General features: G+C 47.0%; 2 protein-coding genes across 8 annotated transcripts in view; one reads left to right on the forward strand and one right to left on the reverse strand.

The window, feature by feature from the left end:
• Positions 1–4,810: 4,810 nt before the first annotated feature.
• LOC117606876 (homeobox protein araucan) overlaps positions 4,811–21,386 on the reverse strand; it is a 60,954-nt gene continuing 44,378 nt past the window's right edge. For 3 of the 5 annotated variants that reach the window (XM_034329886.2, XM_034329878.2, XM_034329905.2), the window contains 4 exons: positions 18,408–18,766; positions 14,084–15,092; positions 13,915–13,996; positions 4,811–7,142 (listed from right to left, as the gene is read on the reverse strand). In XM_034329886.2, the coding sequence (XP_034185777.1) occupies positions 13,957–13,996; positions 14,084–15,092; positions 18,408–18,766 (1,408 nt within the window). In that variant the 3' untranslated portion in view covers positions 4,811–7,142; positions 13,915–13,956. The remainder of the gene's footprint in view (positions 7,143–13,914; positions 13,997–14,083; positions 15,093–18,407; positions 18,767–21,386) is intronic. The other 2 variants (XR_004582088.2, XR_004582089.2) reach the window with 2 other exon arrangements.
• The window catches only part of LOC143305243 (uncharacterized), a 141,141-nt gene continuing 138,120 nt past the window's right edge, over positions 18,366–21,386 (forward strand). For 2 of the 3 annotated variants that reach the window (XM_076690251.1, XM_076690252.1), the window contains exon 1: positions 18,366–18,375. The gene's annotated coding sequence lies outside the window, so the exon portion shown is untranslated. The remainder of the gene's footprint in view (positions 18,376–21,386) is intronic. The other variant, XM_076690250.1, reaches the window with a different exon arrangement.

Genomic DNA, 21,386 nt, shown 5'->3' on the forward strand with positions numbered 1-21,386 from the left:
CCACGACCACTCTTCCTTCCACCCTCTTTATTCCTTATCTGCCTACCATTTTGTACTCTCGATTATTCTGTTCCTTGAATTATTGTCATCCTATTAAGTAGAACGATTTCTTTTGCAAATTCAACTCGATGCTTTAGGATTCCCTTTTTTTCTTACTTTAAATTCGGAAATGATTCGGAACTCGAACCAGAGTCGAATACGACAGCAGTGTCGTGAAACAGAGAACCACCTACCTAAATGGAACTTGGCATTCCAGCGCAGCGTGAACTGACTCGACCTCCTCCGTACACCCGCTGCTCTCTCGGCTCTCTTCATTCATTCAAAGCAACTCCTAGACAACGTTTCGCCGTCGGGGGTGTCCTCCCGATCGTGACGATTCTCTCTTCCTCGATAACTCCATCCCAGCCCGCGCCGCCACCTTTTCGACCGGTTTCGGCGCACACTTTTTCGTGTAACTTATGGAAATTTTGTGGTTCTTCTCGATAATCTGCAATAGAGTTGTTTGGAAAATTCGTAAGCATCGTTTTAAAAAGCGAATAAGTTCGCGTTCGAATAACAGCTGGAACGTATGGTAGTCAAAAATCTGTTAAGGCAAGTATGCAAAAGGTGCGCGTGATCGAAGCGAGTCGCGCACTGGTTCGAATCGGGCCGGATTTGATCGGATTGGATCGGATCAGATCGGATCAGACATTGTATCGCAGAGCTAGTTGCGCACTGGTGCGAATCGGATCGAATCGGACGTCGGTACCCCGGTGCACACTACGTCGAACGGGTAATAGCGAATAGATTGTCGTTGAAAGAAAAAGAAGCGATCGATCTATCAGTCTTTGCTTTCTCGTTGAACGCGAACGGAAAGGCCTTTTGAAACGAACAGAATAATATTGTTATATTGACAAATGCCGTCGTCGGAAACATTTCATTTATCGACGAGTCTATGAAACGTATGAACAGTTGGTGGATTTGGAAAATAGATGCTCGAAAAGATATCATTTATAAGAGAAGAACTGGCAGCGAAGGTGTACACTTGTACAGAGGAGGAAAGAGAAAAAGGTGAAGCGAGTGCCGAGGAAGAAAATGGTGGCCGAGCCTGAGGGGTGTCCGCGCTGCGATGAAATAGTGTCGGTAATCCGGCGTAAGTTAGCGCGGACCGATGTCCCACGGCGAGGAAGACGAGCTGCTCTTCGAGGTCTTCGCGAGCTGCGTGCGCTCGTGAATGCTGGCTCGCCTCGAAGCATGAAAATAAAACGCAACCATCGAGACAGATAAGATTTACGAGGCGGAAAATTTCGAGCGAATCGAACGACCCGCCAGATTTCAGATTTTCTAAGTACCTAAACGACAAGCTTAGATCTGCAGGATTTATTTTGAGAATCGGTCAAATACACTGTCTGCACTATCTCTACAACGATCTATTCTAACGAAGCCAGACACTTACGATCAGATACTATCACTCGATTGCTACGTCTATTAATAAAAGCTCTAATCTTTCACCACCGTTCCCCTCCAACGATTCAATTTACCGACAAGTAGTTTCAACGCATATTTCTCGAACATTGAAATCAGCGAAGTAGCAAAAGAACTGACCTACGGATGGAGGTCAGGCGAATTCTGGTACAAGAAGGTTCGAGGTGTTGGTAACCGAGCAATGGTCATTGCTGAAGGGCAGCATCTCCCATTGGAGGAGAGAGAGAGGGGGAGAAGAGATGCATAGGTGGAGCACCGCGAACGATGCATCACGGCTGCACCCCACGCGGTGCATCCCGGTATATTAGTCACCGGGAACGGGCACCAACTGCCGAGGCCAAATTGAGTCTTTGCCATAAAGTAAGCCGTAAAAGGGGTTGCAGTCGCGGGCAGACGGCTGGCCCACGAGCAAGGTGAGCCTGCGCGAAGAAAGAAGACGATGCTCAGAACGACGGAGGGCCAGAAATCGAGAGAGAAAGGCAGACGTAGAAGAACGCGTGGACATTCAAATTTATGGTAATGTTCGACCGCTCTGCACGGGGTTATCGATATGCTCCTCGTTCTTATTCCTATTATTAATATTGTTAGCCATCCTCTACGCGACCTGCTGTACCAACCTTGAAAATTTCTTTCTTTCAAATAAATCAATAATAATTAATTTTTTATTGTCAATGTCCTCGCAGGAAACTCCCGTGTTACAACATCGAATCGCATCAGTCTTGCAATTAAAAGGTTTTAAAACGAGACAAATAGCAGCTGTTGCTCCCACTCGGTCGAGTTAAAGCACCTCGTCCCTCTCGTATTCCGCGATTATTTCTCAGACACGCGCGGCGCACGCGTTAAATCATCGCAATACGTCGAGCTGTTTCCCTTGGAGCGCGTGCATATTCATCGAGAGGAAGCGAAAGGGACGAGGGTAGAAAGAACGAAAGCAGCCGGTCGGTGGTTGGTTGTATCGAAACGGTTAACCGCGGCGGCGCACACGGTGCGAAAGGTTTCCGCGCACCCGCGGAGCCTCGCGACACGTTCAAACAGCCGGCTGCGAGATCTCATATTTCTTTGGAAATGATATAAGGGCCTCGGTTCCGTTCTCTGGCATGGCTCTTGTAAACCATCGAGTTCGCATCTGCCCCTCGGAGTACCGGCTAACTTAGAGGGCACCACTGCCGCGCGAGAAACGGAGCGTTTTCTCGAGCTGAGAGAGAGAAAAAAAAAAAAGGGACTGGAAGGTTATGACTTTATAGTGGGTCTGGCCGACACCACAGGGTGGAAGCTAAGCCCTTTGTCTTAGGCGGATTGTCGCCGCCTTTGCCGTCCTTTGTTACCCAATTTACGATTGTTAGGGTTTAGGACGCGGCAATAGAACGGACTTATATCCTCCGATGTAGGTGGCGGATCGGAGAACGACTTTTATTGCTGTTCTTGAGAATATCTTAGGGTCATGTTTTGAAGGAGGATGCTAACTTGTTGCTTCAACTTTTTTTCAACTTCCTTTTTCTACTCTGACTTTGGTTCTAATTTTTGTAAAATTACACTGTCTCCGGCTAGACAACTTCCAGCATCGACGCGTCATCTAACACAGTGTACCTCATTATCCCTAATCGAATGATTTTGACGTTTAACAAGGAAAACACGAAACGTCGTTTGTTCGCGCAGAATCCCAATCGTTTCGTACTCAGCGCAGCATAAATCGTTAAGAAAAAAAAAAAAAAAAAAAGAATGCCTCGGTTCGAAGGAGAGCTTTCTCCGTACGACAAGCGCGACAAGCATCCGGGCTGATTTATACGTCACGAGCAGCGAACCTTGAATCTTCGTGGGAAGTTTTCGCGCATAAATCCGATCTGTAAATAATGCCGTGGGCGATCAAAGCGACCGAGCGTGAAGCAACATGAAACGCTCGTAAAAAATATACGAAACACCGGCCGCTATCGTTGATTTTCTTTCGTCCGATAAACTGACGGGAAATTAGCTTGGAACGAACGCACGATTTTCGCGATAATTCGGCAAAAATGGCACATCAGAGAAACTTTCGGATTGACTTCGACAAGAGTTCGAAAGAAGAGAAGATAGAGCAATAATGTCAACCTATCGTATCGCGGTTCACTGTAGTGTCACACGAAGGAGAAAGTGTACGAAAATCTCGGAAACCTCAGATAAACTCGAGCGACTATCTTATCTCCCGCATATCCGTGTACAAAACGTCCAGAGAATCGTGCAAAAGCCACCGCAAATATTTAACAGCCACTTATCTATTGTTTGTACCAACAGACTAAGAAAGAAGGTAATACCTTGGAATTTTCGTTAACTTTACACCCATGGGGTATTTCTATTTTGAAAAACACATAGCCGAACATTCCTCTCCAACTAGGGATTCACGAGCCATTGTCCTACCTTCGACCGCGTATTTTTGTTGGAACTCCGCCCACCATGAAAATACCATTGTTTGAGTATTCAAAAACGGAAACGTACCCATTGTGGAATGTCTACGTATCCGTTCGACTCGAAATAACACCGTTAATCCGTAAATAATCGTCCCGATCGCTTTCAAAAATGAACTCATTAAATGTCTTCTATCATTATATCGTATATGTTGAACTTTTTCTGTATTTTACAGGGTGTTTCGATTTCTTTTCGAACCACCCTGTATAATGTCTTAACTCATAAAAGAGGGAGACGAAAATATATTCCGGGATCATAGAGGTTCGTAAAAGAAACATAAAATAAAAATTGAAAAGGTACAACATAATAGTCTCCTTTTTAATATAATGGATTCATAATGGTAGTAGACAATAATAATAATATAATAATAATCATATGATATTGATAATAATAATAATAAAATTAATATGATAATAATAATAATAATAATAATAGATATATTCTGTCTATATTCACATTCAGAACTATGTACAGTTTAATTAATTTACAATCGAATTCGTACGAACAACCAAATAGAACCTATTTATCGTAATATGTATAATATATTTATATATTTATATATATCTATATATATCTAGTACCTGTATCATATATATTCACAACGGATAGTTCTCTCTCTCTCTCTCTCTCTCTCTTTTTCTTCACCGAGGGTGCGACCGTGCACACACGAAACGCGTACATGTATGTTCTTTTTTTCTCCCTCTCCTTTCATCCCCTTCTAGCCTTTATTTTTTCTTTTACATCAACACGACGATTCGCACGAAAGATACAATCGACCCTCGTATTCCCCTGGCTACATTTCGATTATTTACAAAACCATGCTCTCGAGTCTCTAATTATTCTATACGATATACGTGTCAACGAGCACCGATCGTCTCCATCGAAGTACACCCCGACACCGTGAATGTTCTTTCAGTTTTTTTTTGTTTTTTTTTCATGTATATGTATATTTTTTCACTCTACCTTTCTCTCTCTCACTCTCTTTCAATCTTTCACTTTCTTTCCCTTTCAATTCCCTTTTAACCTCGCCCATTATCACAGATATAAATAAATGTACTCTTTACAAAACAATGTACAATATTTCTCCTTTCGTTCCCTTTCTCACCCTCGACCCCATACCACCACCATCGATGCCATTCTTTTTCAATTTACCTTTTTTATCAGACTACTTTCTTTGAATCCCTCTTCCCTTCGACGGTAACATGCACGCGTACACTCGCTTATGTCAAAGTACAAAATGATAGTCAATTTCTTTTTGTCTTTACCTCGTTTAGTCGTCTCTCCTTCCTTCTTCCATCTCTCTGCTCGTTCTCTCCACATCCTGCATTCTCTCTCTTTCTCTCATACACTCTCACTTCCTGGACGATCACTCGCTCCCGTGCTTTCGATTCCACCACTCGCAATCATCGAAACTGTACTCGAAAGGAGGGATGATTTTATACGTTACACATATAATATAAAAAAATATCAACAATCTCGAGCACCGTGCACCTCGTTCACCGTTATCATCTCGATCTTCGTCCTGGCGATTACCATCATCAATGGCGTAATTAGGTTTTCAAAAATTTAGATACTCAGATAAATTAAAAAAAAATAAAATAAGTCGGTCCATCCTATTTCTCACCTAGTTACGCCAATGACCATAAAAATCCTCCAATTCCAACGCGATCACGATCAACGTACATCTAAAGAAAAATATATTGCACAGAGACGGTTCGAAATAAAAGTACGATGCTAATTAAAAAAGAAATTGCGAGTAGATCGCGTGTGTCGCATCGTCGGATCCTCTCGCGAGCCAGGAAACCGGAAGGATCACGAGTGCACGGTGCCCGCGCGAAAAAGGACGAATTTTTTACTCTTAATTAGTGTTTTACAGCTACTAACACGCGTTCTCCTTCTCCAGTCTCGAAGGTTCTCCATTTGTTTCTGCTCTGCGATTCTTTGAACACGCGTGCGATTCGTGCATCTTGCACGAGAATACTTCATAATTAAAGAGTCAATGGTAGTTTAAGGATAGTTATAGCTGTTCGCCAACTTCCTTCGCCATTTGAACTCTGATCTACGGACAGAAAAGCAAGAGTCACGCGAACGTGGTAAAAAGGGGGTCTCATTCGTTCTTTATTCTTCTCTTCCTCGTGGTAACTCGAGCTAAAATCATGTCCTAGATCGATTCAAAGGCTGTTACTTTGCACGTTGCCCGTGAATCGCGAGGTTCTCGATCCTCGGAAGGATCTAAACAGACCCGCGACGTTCAGTGAACGATTGGATAAAGAACAACCAGCAGGGTGTCCTGAAATCGAACTCGTTCTTTCCTCCACATAAATTACAACAATACCTTATCACTTCATTATGGACATCCCCGATTTAACTGAAAAAGGATTTAATAAGGGTCTAACGGTATCGATAGTCAAAGAAATTCTGCAAAATATTAAAGATTCCTTTTCTAAAATTGAAATTTGTACAAAATATTGATTGACCATAATGAAATAGTAGGGCGCAGTGTATAGAAATCGATTCTCGAGCGTGTTACCGGTTAAGCTTACCTTTCCAAATCGTCGTGGAATCACGCCGTTTTATTTACAGAATCGAAAGGACCGGTTTTGGAACACGATCGACGGTGAAATCTTGACTAAGGATGATCCTGGATCGTTTGAAACGCGGGAAAATCGCGAGCATGTTTTTTAAAATCGATCGAATACGAAAGAGAGAAAAAAAAAGAAAAAAAAAACACGGACTAAAGGACTAAAGGACTCTGTGGGTGTCGAAAAGGATGACGCTTCTTCTCGCATTCCTAGACGCGAGAGACGCGTAATTCGGTGCACGTCCTCTCTGGAAATCTACTATCTATCCAACCAGTTTCTTCTTCCTCTCCTTACGTACTCGTGCGTAAGCAACCACTTCCACGTAATTCCCCTAATTCCTAAATCTTCTCTAAGCCGCCGGCTGCTCGACTCACGAGTCAACCATCCCCATTCGTCTTTCGTAGTCGCACACCTTGCGCGACGATCCAATGGGACACGATTTATGTATCTCAAGGACGAACCGTTAGCTTCCCTTCTTTGCATCAAGAGCCTACACAGTTTTTCATTCCCCTCTGCCACGTCGTTTCCTTCTTCCTGATTCTTTTCTACTGCTCGAGGCCGAGAGACGAACGCTAATAAATCCCAGGACCTCTCAGCAGAACGTATTTACAGTCCGGTCGTGGGCCCTTGCGTCCTCTGCCAGCCCGTCGCTTGATCCTGCAACACACAGACAAATATGGTCTTAGCTGGATCGCGCTTTCCTAGTTTTCTCTCTAGGAAACGTCTAGTATTTATCGCGAGATTAGGGTCAGCCTCTAAAATGCTCCTCTGATCCCGACGATTAGGCAAGTCCGATAACCACGACGATAGCGTCCAGCAATTAAACGACCAACTGTTCTACTGGCTACAAGACTCGCGAAAATGTCGTTCGTAAACTCGTAATCGGACTGTTACAAGGTCGATTACGTCGCCACCAAATTGCATCGACTCTACGTACCCCGTAAGCAACCCTTATTCGATAGGAAACTTTCGAGGAAACATTCGGTACCGTTTCATTAGAAAATTAGCCCGTTCGATGTGCTCGAGAATCGAGTACTCGAACAAGAGAGTAACTCGACGAGCTATAGAACACAGAACATGTGTCACACATTGTGGCAAACCGCAGTTCTCTATCACGCGACTGCACGAACGATCATGGCCATGTATCTGGCTTTATAATCAGAATGGCCGCGGGTTTCAACGTCACAGATCCGATCTAGTCTAGGGCGAGTTACTCATAGGAAATCGGCAATTCGTGTCACGGTTCCTTCGCACGGAGTACCTGGACTAATTTCAATAAACAAGGTGTGTACTCGGGAAAAAAAATTTTTTTATTACGATGAACTTGCAATGGATTTAAGAAATTTCAAAAAGGACCATTTTTCAGAGCTGTAGATAAATAATAATGGAAGTCGGCAAAGAATCGCGGCTAGCCACGCCCGGAAGGATATCGAAACGTTTACCTGCGGTACCCCAGGCGAGTTCCACCGCTTTTCACGATTGCGGCTAGATCGAGCGGATGTAAACGGCTTGTAAGATCATAGTTAACTATTAGCGGGCAGCTATATACGTCGCCTTTGCGGTGGATCGGAGCTGTATACGTCGTGGCTGGGTATCGATACGCGATTACCGTGTCTCACCTGGTAGACAAGTTCTGTGTATGTATACGAGCCACTTAGATCGCTACGAACGATATCTCGCTTTTACCTTCTCCTCTGCCGCTGCACGATGCTTTTCACCTTCAAATCGAACACGTCACTTTGTTACCCTTTACCCTATATCCTTGTAATCCTTCTCTTTTCACAGAGAATTATTACGGTAACTAACCGAGTCGCAAATAGCGAAAAATTCGCGAATCGTTTTACGGTCTATTTGTTATTTCGAGGATGCGGTTAATTTCCCATGGGAGCAACCCGTCGATAGATCGACCTACGATCCCGAATGCCGTAACGTCTGGAGAGCTGCTACGGCTCTGATTCGACCCGATAATCGGATGCCGGTGATTTTCAGGATTCGAACGACGGAACGACGATCGGAATGTACTTGGGTGCCTGTCGTTACGTATGCAAATTCACCGAAGGGACCAGAAAGAGAAGAAGCCCGTTTTCGTGGAATTCTTACGTAACGAGGAGAAGGGGCCGAGTTATTACGCCTGGCGTGGACCGTTTCTGGCCTCCGGTTTTGCTTAATTAATCTCCGTGATCAGTTGGACGTCCGCTATAATTCTTAATTATCAAGGACTGACGCGCGGCTTGTACCGTTTCCTGTTTGCCAATGCTACTGCAGATGGTTCGTAGAAGATATCAGGGTATTTGGAAAAACGAAAATCATCCTAACGAAACAATTAACTCGATACACGGTGTATCGATGTGTAGCAAACTGAGGGGGATTGGTTGTTTCAATCTGCAACGGTTCGGTTAAACGAGATCCTGTGTAGTCATTTGTTCGATGTTTCGCGTCCAGCGAATATTTCAAAAGTGCCATCCCTGTTGGTCGAACGAAACGAGAGGCACGGCCTCTCTGTATTTCGCTCTGTTGGACCTCGTTTCTTGGTGCACAGTGAAATGACGCGAAACCGGATGACAAATGTCGCGCGATTACGCGACACAAGTCGCTCGAAGAGATCCGCACACGGTGTACGCCACGCTTACTCGTCCACCTCAACCTCCAACGTTACCGAGACTTTTTTATCTCATCCCTCGACCATCCGTCGTCCATCATGGGCCTTGGTTGCTTCATTCTCCTGGAAATTTGCTACACCGAGTAAGGAACACCGCAGGGAAACGTTCGAAGAAACGATTTCAACCGTAATCACGATTACGGTTCGAGAGGCTAATAACAACACTGATCTACTTGTCCAGTTTTTTACCGCTCTACATACTGCTTACATTCCATCGAGAATTGTTTTACTTTTATGCATGGAATTTAACCGATCAAATTCCTATAATATTGCTCCTTTTTGTAGAGTTAAAAAAGTGGAATGTAAATTTCTTGAGTAATAAAGGAATTTCTCAAGCCAGCAATGTACTTTCTACAGTTTTTCTCCTTTTACTACAAATAGCTAGCTGTTACTTCTTCCTACTCTACCTTTTGTATATTTTCGAAACAGTTACGATATCACCTGGCTGTTCGCGAGTCCTGATGTTCTCTTTAGCCAATAAAGAGGCATCGTGTTAGTTCGTTGAGCGACACAAAGGACGTGCCATGTATTTTTCATTTATATGAAATTCATCGGACACCGGACACGATGTAGCCAGACTCTAGGCCGAGTTTGCAACTTCGGGTTCGCTTATTCAAACGAAAACAGTGTGTCGAAAATCGAGCCACCGAGGGGAATATTCATGAACAGGGGGTCCGGCCATGAATCGGCCAGCAAGAAACTATGCGTAAGCTGAGCGGCCGAACAAAGCGCACGAAATTCCCGGCTTTCACGCGCGCCTTTCTAAAAACGAATTTCACTCGATAGATCCCTCTTCTCGTAGCACCGTATCGGTTCCTGTAATTGCGAAGCTCTCGATACTATCCCCTCGGTGAACACACGGAAACCAGTTTTATCCGTTCTCCGCTATCTTCGACACGGCTAACACGAAAAGTGACGTTACGAAACGCGGTTCGCGGTTAATCTCGTGCACGCTCATCAACCTCCTTTCCGATTTATCTTCCGCTCTCGACACTCGAATTTCACGTCGTCGAACGACGAATCGAATCGTTCCACTTTCCTCTTTCTGTTTCACTGGTAGGCGAGTCGAACCGGGGAAATACCAAGCAGAGGAGAAAATTTTTCGTCTCCGAATCACGGTCTGTAGTTCGAGTCGATAGTCGAGAGAGCAGCTCGTCGGATAAGCCGGATTAAGATCTTTCCCGAAGAGCGTTCCTCCGTTCCGTGCTGCTGGTGAGGGTAATTTACGCGCGATCGCCGAGATGTTCCGGGCCGTGTGACGCGGATAACTCGTCTTCGTAATTTCACGAACGAAGAAGGTCGACGGGAAGAATCTCGTGAAATCGACACGTGCGAGTCGCCAGTTTAGAAGACAGATCCAGCGCGTTGATAAAGCGCGGATTTCGAATCGACGAGCCGCGTCAGCGTGGCTACAAGCACGCTACGTTTCAGAGGAAAAGAGTAGGCTTGTGTAATTGGCGTGACAGTGCGTTATCTGACGCGTCGCGCACCTTCTTAATCGTGGGTCTTCGCGTACCCGCTGCGGGAACGAGCATAAAATTACACAAAGGTCGAACGATCGTTAGGTCTGAACCTAAATTACCGACTCTCTTGTCGCGATTCTAAATAATTATTCGACGTGTCTGTTTTCGCATGATCTTATCTAAACGCGATGATAAGACAAACTAGCGGACAACCACGGTAACACGGTGTTCGTTATTTAATTGTATAATTATGATACTTGGCCGATCTGATGGCTGTATTAACGACCGGTGATGGCATATTTTCCAACGAGATCGTACGAGATTAATTGGCGGCCAACCGAGTTAATTAGAAGTTATCCTGATAAGTCGCGAGAAAAACAACGACGTTGGAAAGAGATTTCCTGGACGGAATATGTCTTTGACTCCCGTTCCGTCGTGGAAAACGAGTATAAATTTTATTTTACAATTAAACTATTCGAAATGACTTTCACCCCAGGCTGGAATTTCATGGAAAAGATTCCTGCTTACATTAGCGCGTAAGAGGGTTAAAAGCGTGTTCACCTTGCACCCTGAGCGGAGCGTCCGGTCCGCACGGATTCTGCTCGAAATGAAAGAAGATGGGTTTTAGCAAGTTCTCCGGTTACCCCAGGTAGCGTCAACGGAGCCGACTAGCGGCCATACGACGACGTAAATCCAGGCTACCGTTTCGACCCTCAGCATCTCACGATCTACGGAACCGGCGTAATAAAGCTGAGCCGCGATATAGGTAGAAATACAGGAGAAAAATGGGTCTCGAGGACAAAGAAGGACGTTTTGCCGAGGAATTTGAGAAACGCGCGAAGAGAGGAGAGAAACAGAAAGCGGTCGAAGCGACCGTTTCGGGAGATCTCGCGAGCGAACAAATCTCGCGAAACGAAGCACAGATACGACGACGATCACGCTTCTTTCGACGATTTATCGACGAGACGCTGGACGATTCTCTCGGAATCTCGAAGCCGTTAAAAAGATCGTCTTCGGAGAGGCCATCGGTGCTTGGTGGTCGCGAATTTTATGCAGATGCCGGCGAGATCCGTGTAAATATCGCGAGGGGAAAAAGGGACGGGCATTGGCTCGAGGTCAGAGGCAGAGAGAGCCGAACCAAGATCGGGAGTTCACCACCCAGCCTAATGGCAATTAAATATTCCCGCGCTAATTGGCAATTATAGGCCACGAGAGTCGAGGCTGTTCTCGCGTCTTTCTTACGCCAGCCGACAGAGTATCCCTCGCTCTTTTTCCTTCTCTTTCGAAGACGAGAAAAAAGAATAAAAGTGCGGCAGGTAGGTGCAACAAGAGGCACTTCTCTCGTACGATCTAGAGCTTGTACGTATATACCTGAGCTGCCTGTAAGTCAGCTCGGTGGAGGAACCAGCGGAGTCGAGAGGAGAGACGATGGATCGAGATGGTCCAAGAGGGACTTTGCTGAGGATGCGAGACTCCGAGCGTTATAAGAGTCCATGCCACGAGGGCCCAAAGGTCCCTCGGTCCACGTACACCGGACGAGAGGAGGGTCCGAGAGGTGACGACAGCGAAAACTAGTTTATTTGGGACGCGGCTATAAATTAGGATCAGATCGCCGCGCGATAAGAGTACCGGCTAACACCCGGTTCCCTTCGAAACGATGTCTCTCTCTCTCTCTCTCTCTTTCTCTTTTTCTCTCCTCGAAACTGCTCTTCTCTCCGACTTCTTTCAGAGCTGGCAAGCTACGAGAACGACGACCAGCGTCCTCTCTTTTCGTTACACTTCGCCTCGCTCCAGCTGATTTCCAAGCCACGTACCTCTCGTTTGGCGCTTCGACACCTCCGTCTAGCTGAATAATTCGGGAAACTTGCTGCTTACCAACGAAACGATCGATCTGACGTTAATTGGTATACTTAGAGGATCGATCGAGTAGGGAATAAAGTGTCGACGTGACGGGATTATTAAAACATTGATAAACGATCGGATAAATTTTTCAACAGGTACGGTAATTGATTGTCCTTATCGAGCTGTGAGATTCAGATCTATAATGACGTGATTTTTCTAAAAAAAGAAAAAAAACCTGGTCTCAGCTTGTTTACAACATCGAGGGAATCAGATAACCATGAGTGGCGCGATATCTTCGAGATGCGCGACCAGAAGAATCGGAGTAAGAAAGTTCTGGAGACGAGTCCGGTGAATCGTTTGTAGGAAATCGAGGAAAGAACCGTTTCGACCTCCCTTCCTTTCTCTTTCTTCGCTCAATCTCGTGAATGGAATGAAATTTCGACGATTCAACAATCGAACCACATTTCAAACTGTCTAGAATTCTATTGAAATTTGATAAACCAAAATTAATTGATCAACGCGTCCAGTAATTTCCTTGCAAACTGGAATATTAACAAGAATGAAACGAGACCACGGTGGAAGCAAAGCCGGAAAAGCAGGAACCCGTAGACGTTTTGTTATCGTGTTTCACGGTCTCGAAGTTGGTTCTCGTCGTTCCACCGTTAATTCGAACCCGATGTGTCCCGAGAACATCCCATTTGTGAGAGGAGTGTACGCACAAGTGGACCGCTCAGTCAGCGATGCGACAGGTTCAGGTGTGCCAGTGTACCGTGTGTTGGAAGATAGACAGAGAGAGAGGCAGAGGCAGAGAGAGAGTGCAAGACACCGAGGTGAGTTCGCCCATAACGTAGCGGGCCGTGTGCGAGAGAAAGAGCTGGCCACAGCCAGTGGTGATTCCATTCACCGATTGAAATCTCCGTCCATTTGTCACTGTCAAGGAGGTGGCGATAGCCTCTCTTCTCTCCCCTTTTCTTTCTCTTCTCACCGGTGCTTCTCTCGCTCCCGCTACACTTGCCGGCCACAAGTTACTACTCGATACTCAATGCCATTATTATTTCAACGCTAGCCCAGCCCTAACGACCAATCGACGTGTCGGATATTAATTTCTTATCGATTTCCCCGAGCCGCATTCGCGCGCCTCCCTGCCAGCCGCGATCCAGGTCGAACACGCCATTCCATCGATTTGCAAACCGATTACCCGCTCGTGTACTCTCCTGTCCGACAACCTTCCTCCCTCGCTTCTCCCTTCCTTCCTTTTTCCCCATCGTCGAATGAATTACGACCGTACAGAGTCAACATCGTTGCTGTGATTACGATTCGTCATCGAGTACGCGCGAGGAACATTGAAATTCTTCTATCCGCTTAACAGGAGTCGTGCGTCGAGAATAAAACAGATTCGGTTCGTCGTGTACGAACGAGCCACGAGAATAAAAGCGTGAAAGATCGAATCGATGATTTCACTCACCTCGAGGTACGCGTCGTTGATCCAACGTCGATCCAGCTTGGCTTAGACCGGTGACACGAATCCGCTGCCCATTGATTGCGATCTGAAAGCCGCCATATCAAATATTACGCTCGTCTTCGAAACACCGGTATACTAGTTTTGTTTTAACGGTGGATGATTTTCCACCTACCCCTTGTAGAACGGTTTGAAGGCAGTCGTTGCCTCCGTGGGTGGTAAACTGGCAGTGGTTTGATGCTGATGAAGAATGGAATTCTGTGCCGCCGGCGAGAAGTCTTTGTGCGGTGACGCTTGTAGCCTGGAGCTGAAGGAGGAAGCGCTGCTGGCCGAGCCGGAACTGGTCGAGAGATAACCGGCGGCCGGATGACTGGCCCCGTACGGATTTGGATTACCGTTGCTAGTGGCGTTGCCGTTGCCACCAGTGCAATAACCGCCCGGTGGTGCCTGGATCACTCCATTCGGTGTAGCCACCTTCATGTTGGGCGGTGTCTGGGGTGGAGTGTCCGTACCAACCTCGGGAAACCCCGCCGCCGCTGACGAGGACGCGCTCGAGCTCGAGCCGGAAGAGGAGTTGGGGTTGTAATGGAGCTGACCTCCGGACGAGGAGGAGAGAAAACCACCGTACCTCGTGGCAGCGCTTGAATACGGTGCAGTTGCCGCTGCGGAGGGACTCATCGACGCCGACGAGGGCAACGCGAACGAGCTCAAATTTCCACCACCACCACCGCCGCCACCGCCAGCGGTACCGCCTCCACCACCGGAACCGAGCCAAGGTTGTTGGGAATGATGATGATGGCCTTGATTGGTCAAGTGATGCTGCTGTTGTTGTTGTTGCTGTTGCTGTTGAGCGTAATGCTGTTGATGATGGAGGTGGTGGTACTGTTGATGGTGGGGATGCGAGGGTGGCGGCGGTGTTTTGCAGGCTGCCGTGTCCGCTAGGGACCAAATTTTAGGTTTTGTCGCGGGTATGGGTACCCCGGCCGCGCTACAGTCAGACTTGATGCCCTCGTCTTTCAGGTGGTCCTCCCCTGTGTATCCTTGGTGATGATGGTGGTGGTGCTGCATCGCGTGGTGAAAGGGATGCTCTCCTCGTCGCGGATCCTCCTCGAGATCCAGGTCGTCCTCCTCGTCGAGGTCCTTGTCGTGCTGCAAGTGCTCCGCTTTCACGTGCCTCATCGGCTCTGCAAACAGACGGGTCGCGTCAATTTACTAAATTGCCCGCGAGCTTTCGATGGTCGGATGGCAGGAACGAAGCAGAGGCATCGCAGAGGCAAGGAATGAAAAAAAAGAAAAATATCCCGACGGTCATAAACGCTAATACATATATATGTATATATACGTGGGCCGATAAGCGTATCGAATAAAAGGCGAACTTAATGGCTCGTAAAAAGCTGCTTTCACCCCTGGAGATTCGTGAAAATACGGCGGAAAGTGTTTTCCACGGAACTAATAGAAAATTCAGTATGGTCAAGGGGGTATATATTGCATTACGCCCGCTAGCTCCTCGTTATTCGGCCCCCGACTCGATGTCAGAATTAATGGTTTATAATCCCGGGTGTGAAAGCGAAATCTACGCGAGTCCCTCTATCCGGGGGACACTCGGTTTGCGAGGGTTCGACGACCACGTCGACGCCGACGGAGACGAGGCAGTCTCCGCTTGCACCCCTTATACGGTTAAGCTGTAAGGGATGCTGTGAAAAAAAAAGGGAGCGAAGCCTTCAACCACTTTGAGGCGCGAGAGATTTTAGTTTCCCCTCGAGGCAGAGAGCCAGAAAGGGAGAACGGAAAAGCTGTATCTTTTTCCCTTTCCTTCTATCTCCGCTTCCTCGCTCTTTTTCTCTTTCCCTATTACTCTCTGTCTCTGTTTCAACTCTCTCGGGGCACTCTAGGATCGTCCCAAGCGTCTGCCAGCTAGCCAGCCAGCCAACCAACCAACCATCGAGCCAAGCCAGCCAGCCAGTCAGTCAGGGGTGAGAATTTCATTAAGAGGTTCGAATGAGTCGGCAGAGGGTTTACTTGATGGGTCGTCAAGCGATAATTCGCAAGCTAGCGAGGGGCCGGTAGCCCGTTCAGAGGGAAGGAGAACCGCTCGAATAGACGTACGAAGGGTGAAACGGAAAGAGATACAATGAAACAGAGAGTTTAGGTTTAGGGTGCGTACGCCCCCTTATAAAAGGGAACCTTATGGGCCAACTAAATAGATACCACCGTCGAGTCCACAAGTGGCTCTTTAACTTTTGACCCCTTTTATCAGACGTTAATCTCATAATCTTCGCGCCGTCCTCTTCCGTATCTCGAACGCAACCAATTGCGGCTATTCAATTTTCAAATCTCTATTCTTCTTCAATGATACACGCGTTCACCCTTACTGTTGACAGAAAAAAATCGAGTGGTCCACTTGTAAGTCTACCACGCAACAGAGTGGATCGTAGCAATCCTCTTGCGCGTGTCTCGTGAGTTAACAAACTCCTATAACTCTTTTCTCTGCCAATAGGGCCGAATATTCGGATATTCATACGCGATCACAAATCACCGTGTGCGTGTGCGGGCCTCGAAGGAACACCGGCGCGTCGGCCGGGAATAGAAAACAAATCGGTTTCCTACAGGCATTGGCCGGATTTTCGAAGGGCTTATTTCCGAGGCTGTCCTTTAAAATTACGACGCGCGTGACGCAGCTCTCGACGCAACACCTAAATGTCCCCGAGAATCGAAGGAACTCGGCCAAGAGAGTGGCGGAGGGCAACACGGATAGAGGAGGAAGAGAAGGGCGAGAGGGAACGAGAGGAGCGATATTGGCCAATGTGCGGTGGGGTAATGGTGGCCATAGGAGGGTCTGTACCATTCGTCTCGCCGCGGGCGCCGATACATCACCGTGCCTCGAACCACCACTCTCTCCACTGTATCTATGTATATACATCCACAACGAGTATATACATGTACATGTATATATATGGAGCCCGTGGCACGAAGTGTATATGGTCCTACGGATGGCTACTCAGCCCGGGCGCACCCTCCGCCTCTCACCCACAGAGACACACGCTTAGGGAGACGAGCGTCGGAACGCGCGCGCACCACCCAGCCACCGTTAAGGTGCCTCTCCACTGACGTTTGCAAAATCTTAACGGAACACCTATCTTCTTGTTCTCGATTTCTAATTATCCGAAAAGTTTTCATTAAAATTCGAGCGAATCAAGAGCGATGCTGATGAAAAGATTGCTCGGAGTTGTAAAGCGTTTATTAACCGTGTTCCTTAACTGTTGGCCGGTGAATACGCACCTTTACACACACCCTATGGTGAAAGCACGCGTGCACCAGCGCAGCAGTGTGCGTGAGCTCGGCCACGACCGTACCAATACCGAGGAACAACCGACCCGGTCCACCGGGGGACCAAACCGAAGGCCATTAATCTCTTTGCGCGGCAACCCGCAACCCGTCACTGTGTTTACCCACATGTGAACCATTATGTCCGCCTCCGCGATATAGAGCCCGACACACGGCCGGTTTCGCAGCGAATTTCTAACTCACCGTTTCCGGCCGTTGGGCAAAATGCCTGAATAAGTAGTAGCCTATCGGCCAGACCGATGGCTGCTGCGCGCCGGGGTTGCGACCGATTTACGCGAAGCTGCCGAGAAATTTCACTTTGTACATTGAATTTACTAGATGTTTAGAGTAGAGTCGCGAGGTTACGTTTATGGGAGTTGTGAATTCGGCGACGAGGTCTTTAGATTATTTTGACAAAAAGGCAAATTGGTTGAAAGCTATTAGCGCAAGTATAGATTTTTACGAATCTATGGACAGAATAAAGGTTTCGATGGAAGGTGTTCTCGTTTGGCGGAGATCTGGCGACCGATCAGCTCGAGTAGTTGGCGATCCATGTAGGGTGAGGTCGTACGGTTCGGCTTATTGTGGAATGGATGCTTGTGCAATATCAGAAACGCCGACCGATGGGTACTCGATATCGAGGAAACTAGTCACGCGAACCGGTACACGCTACCGGCATTCCGAGTCGAACAGATCAGGCACGGTATCGTGGTTCGAGTTCACCCTCTCTACTAAGACTCTCGGTTAACCCGCCGTCGCGTCGCGTCGGTATTGCACGCGGCTTTCGCATTGAAATATCGATAATTGGCTCCTAATGGCGGCCATTCTTCCGCGATTCCAACCGGTTATCCCGATGCATTCTTTCGCCACCGAAGACGTATACAGACGACACACGAGCGCATAGACAATTGCATTTCCCGTTTCGTGCCGTAACACGCATGCCTGGTTATCAAGTAAACTTGCCGAGGCACGTGAAACACGAGCAAACAAAGTTCTGACTCGTTCGTGTACCACGTGAAAACCGTGTATTGTTTCGAAGAGGGAAGATGTACGCGCGTGGTAAGACAGAAAAATGTCTTGCTCGACTCTGATTCACGGAGGAAAAAATTGCAGGAATTCGCATTCTCGTAGGAACACGAATGGAAATAATATCGGAAAGGAAAAAATTAACTCACCGTTTTCCTCGAGACCCCTCCTCGCTTCCTCTCCAACCCTGTCACCTTGATTGTCCCCTGTCAAATCGTCCTTCTCCTTGTTATCCTCCGAATCCGTGAGAACCGCGTCATCGTCGTCGTCGGTCTTGTTCTTCGGCTCCCAGGTCATCTTGTTCTCCTTCTTCAAGCGTCTTCGCGCATTCGCGAACCAAGTGGACACTTGCGTCAACGTCATCTTCGTGATGATCGCTAACATGATCTTCTCGCCCTTGGTAGGGTAAGGATTCTTCTTGTGCTCGTTCAACCATGCCTTCAAGGTAGCCGTCGACTCCCTCGTCGCGTTCTTCCGCCGCGCGGCCAGGTCATATCCGGCGCCGTATCTGTAACATGGTATCGTTTCACCGTGTGAATCAGCTGAAATTAACAAAAATATTTCACCGCAACGCTCGATAATCAATGATGTTTATTAACAGACTTCTAGTAGATAAGATACGAAGGATACGACAATTCAATTCTTTGGTTATCCAATTTACTAGTGAGTAAACTGTGCAATTTACTTAATAAAATATTCGTGGTATCTAAAATCCTCTTTTCTGACCTCTCTTTCAATCATTTAATCAAATTAATTTGGTGACGTCGATCGCTAATGGCAATCAGTGGCACTCTATTAAAAATTAACAAAAATACTCGTGACGTCTAATGGAAAACGGACGATCCGAGCAGGAAAAACGTAAGCATTGTTCAACATTTGTCGAGGCGAGCCACTCCACTCCACTCGAAAAGTGGCATCGTGTCGAGGGGTGCGAATTCCCCGCAGATTTTGGCAAGTCCGAAGTGCTCCACACGAGAGCCGGCAGCCTTCCTAGATCTATTCCTCCCTTTCCTCTGCTCTCTCTCCTTTGCCAGAGCATCGAACCCTCCGTGGTATAGGGGTGCGACATCCTACTGGGTCGAGGGTGATACTCCGGCAAATATATACGGAGAATAAACCCCCAGCGGCGGCGTGATTCCATCGAGTAACCCCGGCACTCACTCGCCGTAATGGCGATTCGATCGATCCCCTCTCTCTCTCTTCTCTGCTGTCTCACTCGAACCCCTCTGTGTCTCTTTCTTCCTCCTCTTTCTCGCTCCCCTGTCTCGTCCCGTGTCCTCCCCTCCGGCACAGCCCCACGCGACGCTGTTATAGGTATGTACCATTATATACTGTAGCCTAAAATACCTATCGACGATCCATCGGCCGTGGAAGGGTGGCAGCTATGTTCGAGGCGGTGGTTACCAACGACATTGTATTCGAAGCGTGACGCCGCCTGACAAGGGGCTTGCTCGAATCACCGTCGAGAGGGTTGCGCGAAAACAGAGGCTAACGATTAACCCTTTCAGATCTTTTATTATTTTCACACGGAATACCTTCAAGTTGATTCGAACGAAATTGGAAGACATCCACGAACAACGTTACAGGCGATAACGAATATCCAAAGAGTAAATCAACAACGTTATTTCAACACGTTGCATCCGAACAAAGCGAACGTTTCACGCTCGTTTTATCGCGAATCGTAAATTGATAAAGAACGAATGGTAATTTGGCATTCGTAGCCGCGATAAATAAACGTCCGAGGAGACGTTCGGTACCGACGAAAATTTTACAACCGGCTCACCTTTTGAACGGGAATCTATCGTGTTTTACGTCCTCGCCAGACGAGATCATCAAAGATCCTTTTTACGCGGACGCGAGTTTATTCGAATGGAGACGTTTTCCCGGGTCTAAATCGCGTTTTACGATCGCGGCTATCGGCTCGATTCTGTTCGGGCGAAAGCAACAAATGGTCCGATGAAATCTTCCGTCTGGGGTTATAAGTTTAGACGCGATCTAATCTCGGCCTTTCGCCGCCCGAACGACCGACGGTATCCCCGAAAATATAGCTCGCGTTACCCTCTCCATACTGCCGGTCAATTTCCACCTCGAAATTCACCTGCCTGCAACAACATTCTAATTCTTTTATTGATAAACTTTCAATAAACTATTAAAAAATTAAATCAACGTCGCATTAATTACGTTCAAAAACAGAGATGAAGATAAATCGAAAAAAAGAAGAAAATCGAGATAAATCGTGTGAAAAGCAAATGACTGGCTTTTCCCTAGAAGATTGGATAATTCCCTTTTGGGGAAAGTCCAACCCCTATTTCAACATCGTTACCGCGATCCACATCGAAGACGTTGCTGATGACCGCGACTCGATGGGGATGAAGAAGCCAGCGATCCGCAGGAAACGGACTCGTGGAAGTTCGAGGACGTTTCACCCTCTATTAAACTCCCTCTGACAAGGGAAAGGCGGCCGCCGTACCTCCTCTATAAAATCAGCCGCTTTTTTCGGTTGTACCTTTTCTCTTTCCTTTCTTCACCTATCCCTCGATCACTCTTCTCTTTTTTTTTACCATGGAACTTTGAAAACCGTCCAATCGATCGAGATCGTAGGAGATTACTCGGCTAACAACGTAAAGAAAATGGACCGGTAGAACCTTTTTTGAAGGGAAGCCGATGTCGAAGGACGATGTAGAAGTGGATACAAAAGGAACCGAGGACTTTGTGTGCTATGCGACACACTTTCCTAATTACTTATTAAAGGAAAGCTAATTTTTCAAACGTTAGATTAAACTACTCGCGAACGTCTAAAGCGAAGATAACGATAGAAAAGTTAAGCAACGAGGGATAAAGTTTCGTTTGCATGTGAACTCGTCGAAACTGTCCCTGTGAACGACGCACTAAAATTCGAGTGGGCTTTGTCCGAAAATCACGTCGAACGGCGACAGTTGGTGGAAAGTTGCGAGCGTCGTTGAAAACGTGACGACTCGTTCCGCGAATAAGCTGTCCGGGAGGAAGTTAGAAATTGACAGCGGCCGTTGCCTCTCTAGATTTAATCGACGCCCGAGACCCCTTCATTGATATGCGCAATTTCGACTGCCACCCACGCGACGGGACTACGCCGTTGCCGCGCAATTATC

This window comes from Osmia lignaria, chromosome 9, assembly GCF_051020975.1.
Source record: "Osmia lignaria lignaria isolate PbOS001 chromosome 9, iyOsmLign1, whole genome shotgun sequence".
In the NCBI taxonomy this organism is placed as follows: Eukaryota; Metazoa; Arthropoda; class Insecta; order Hymenoptera; family Megachilidae; genus Osmia; species Osmia lignaria.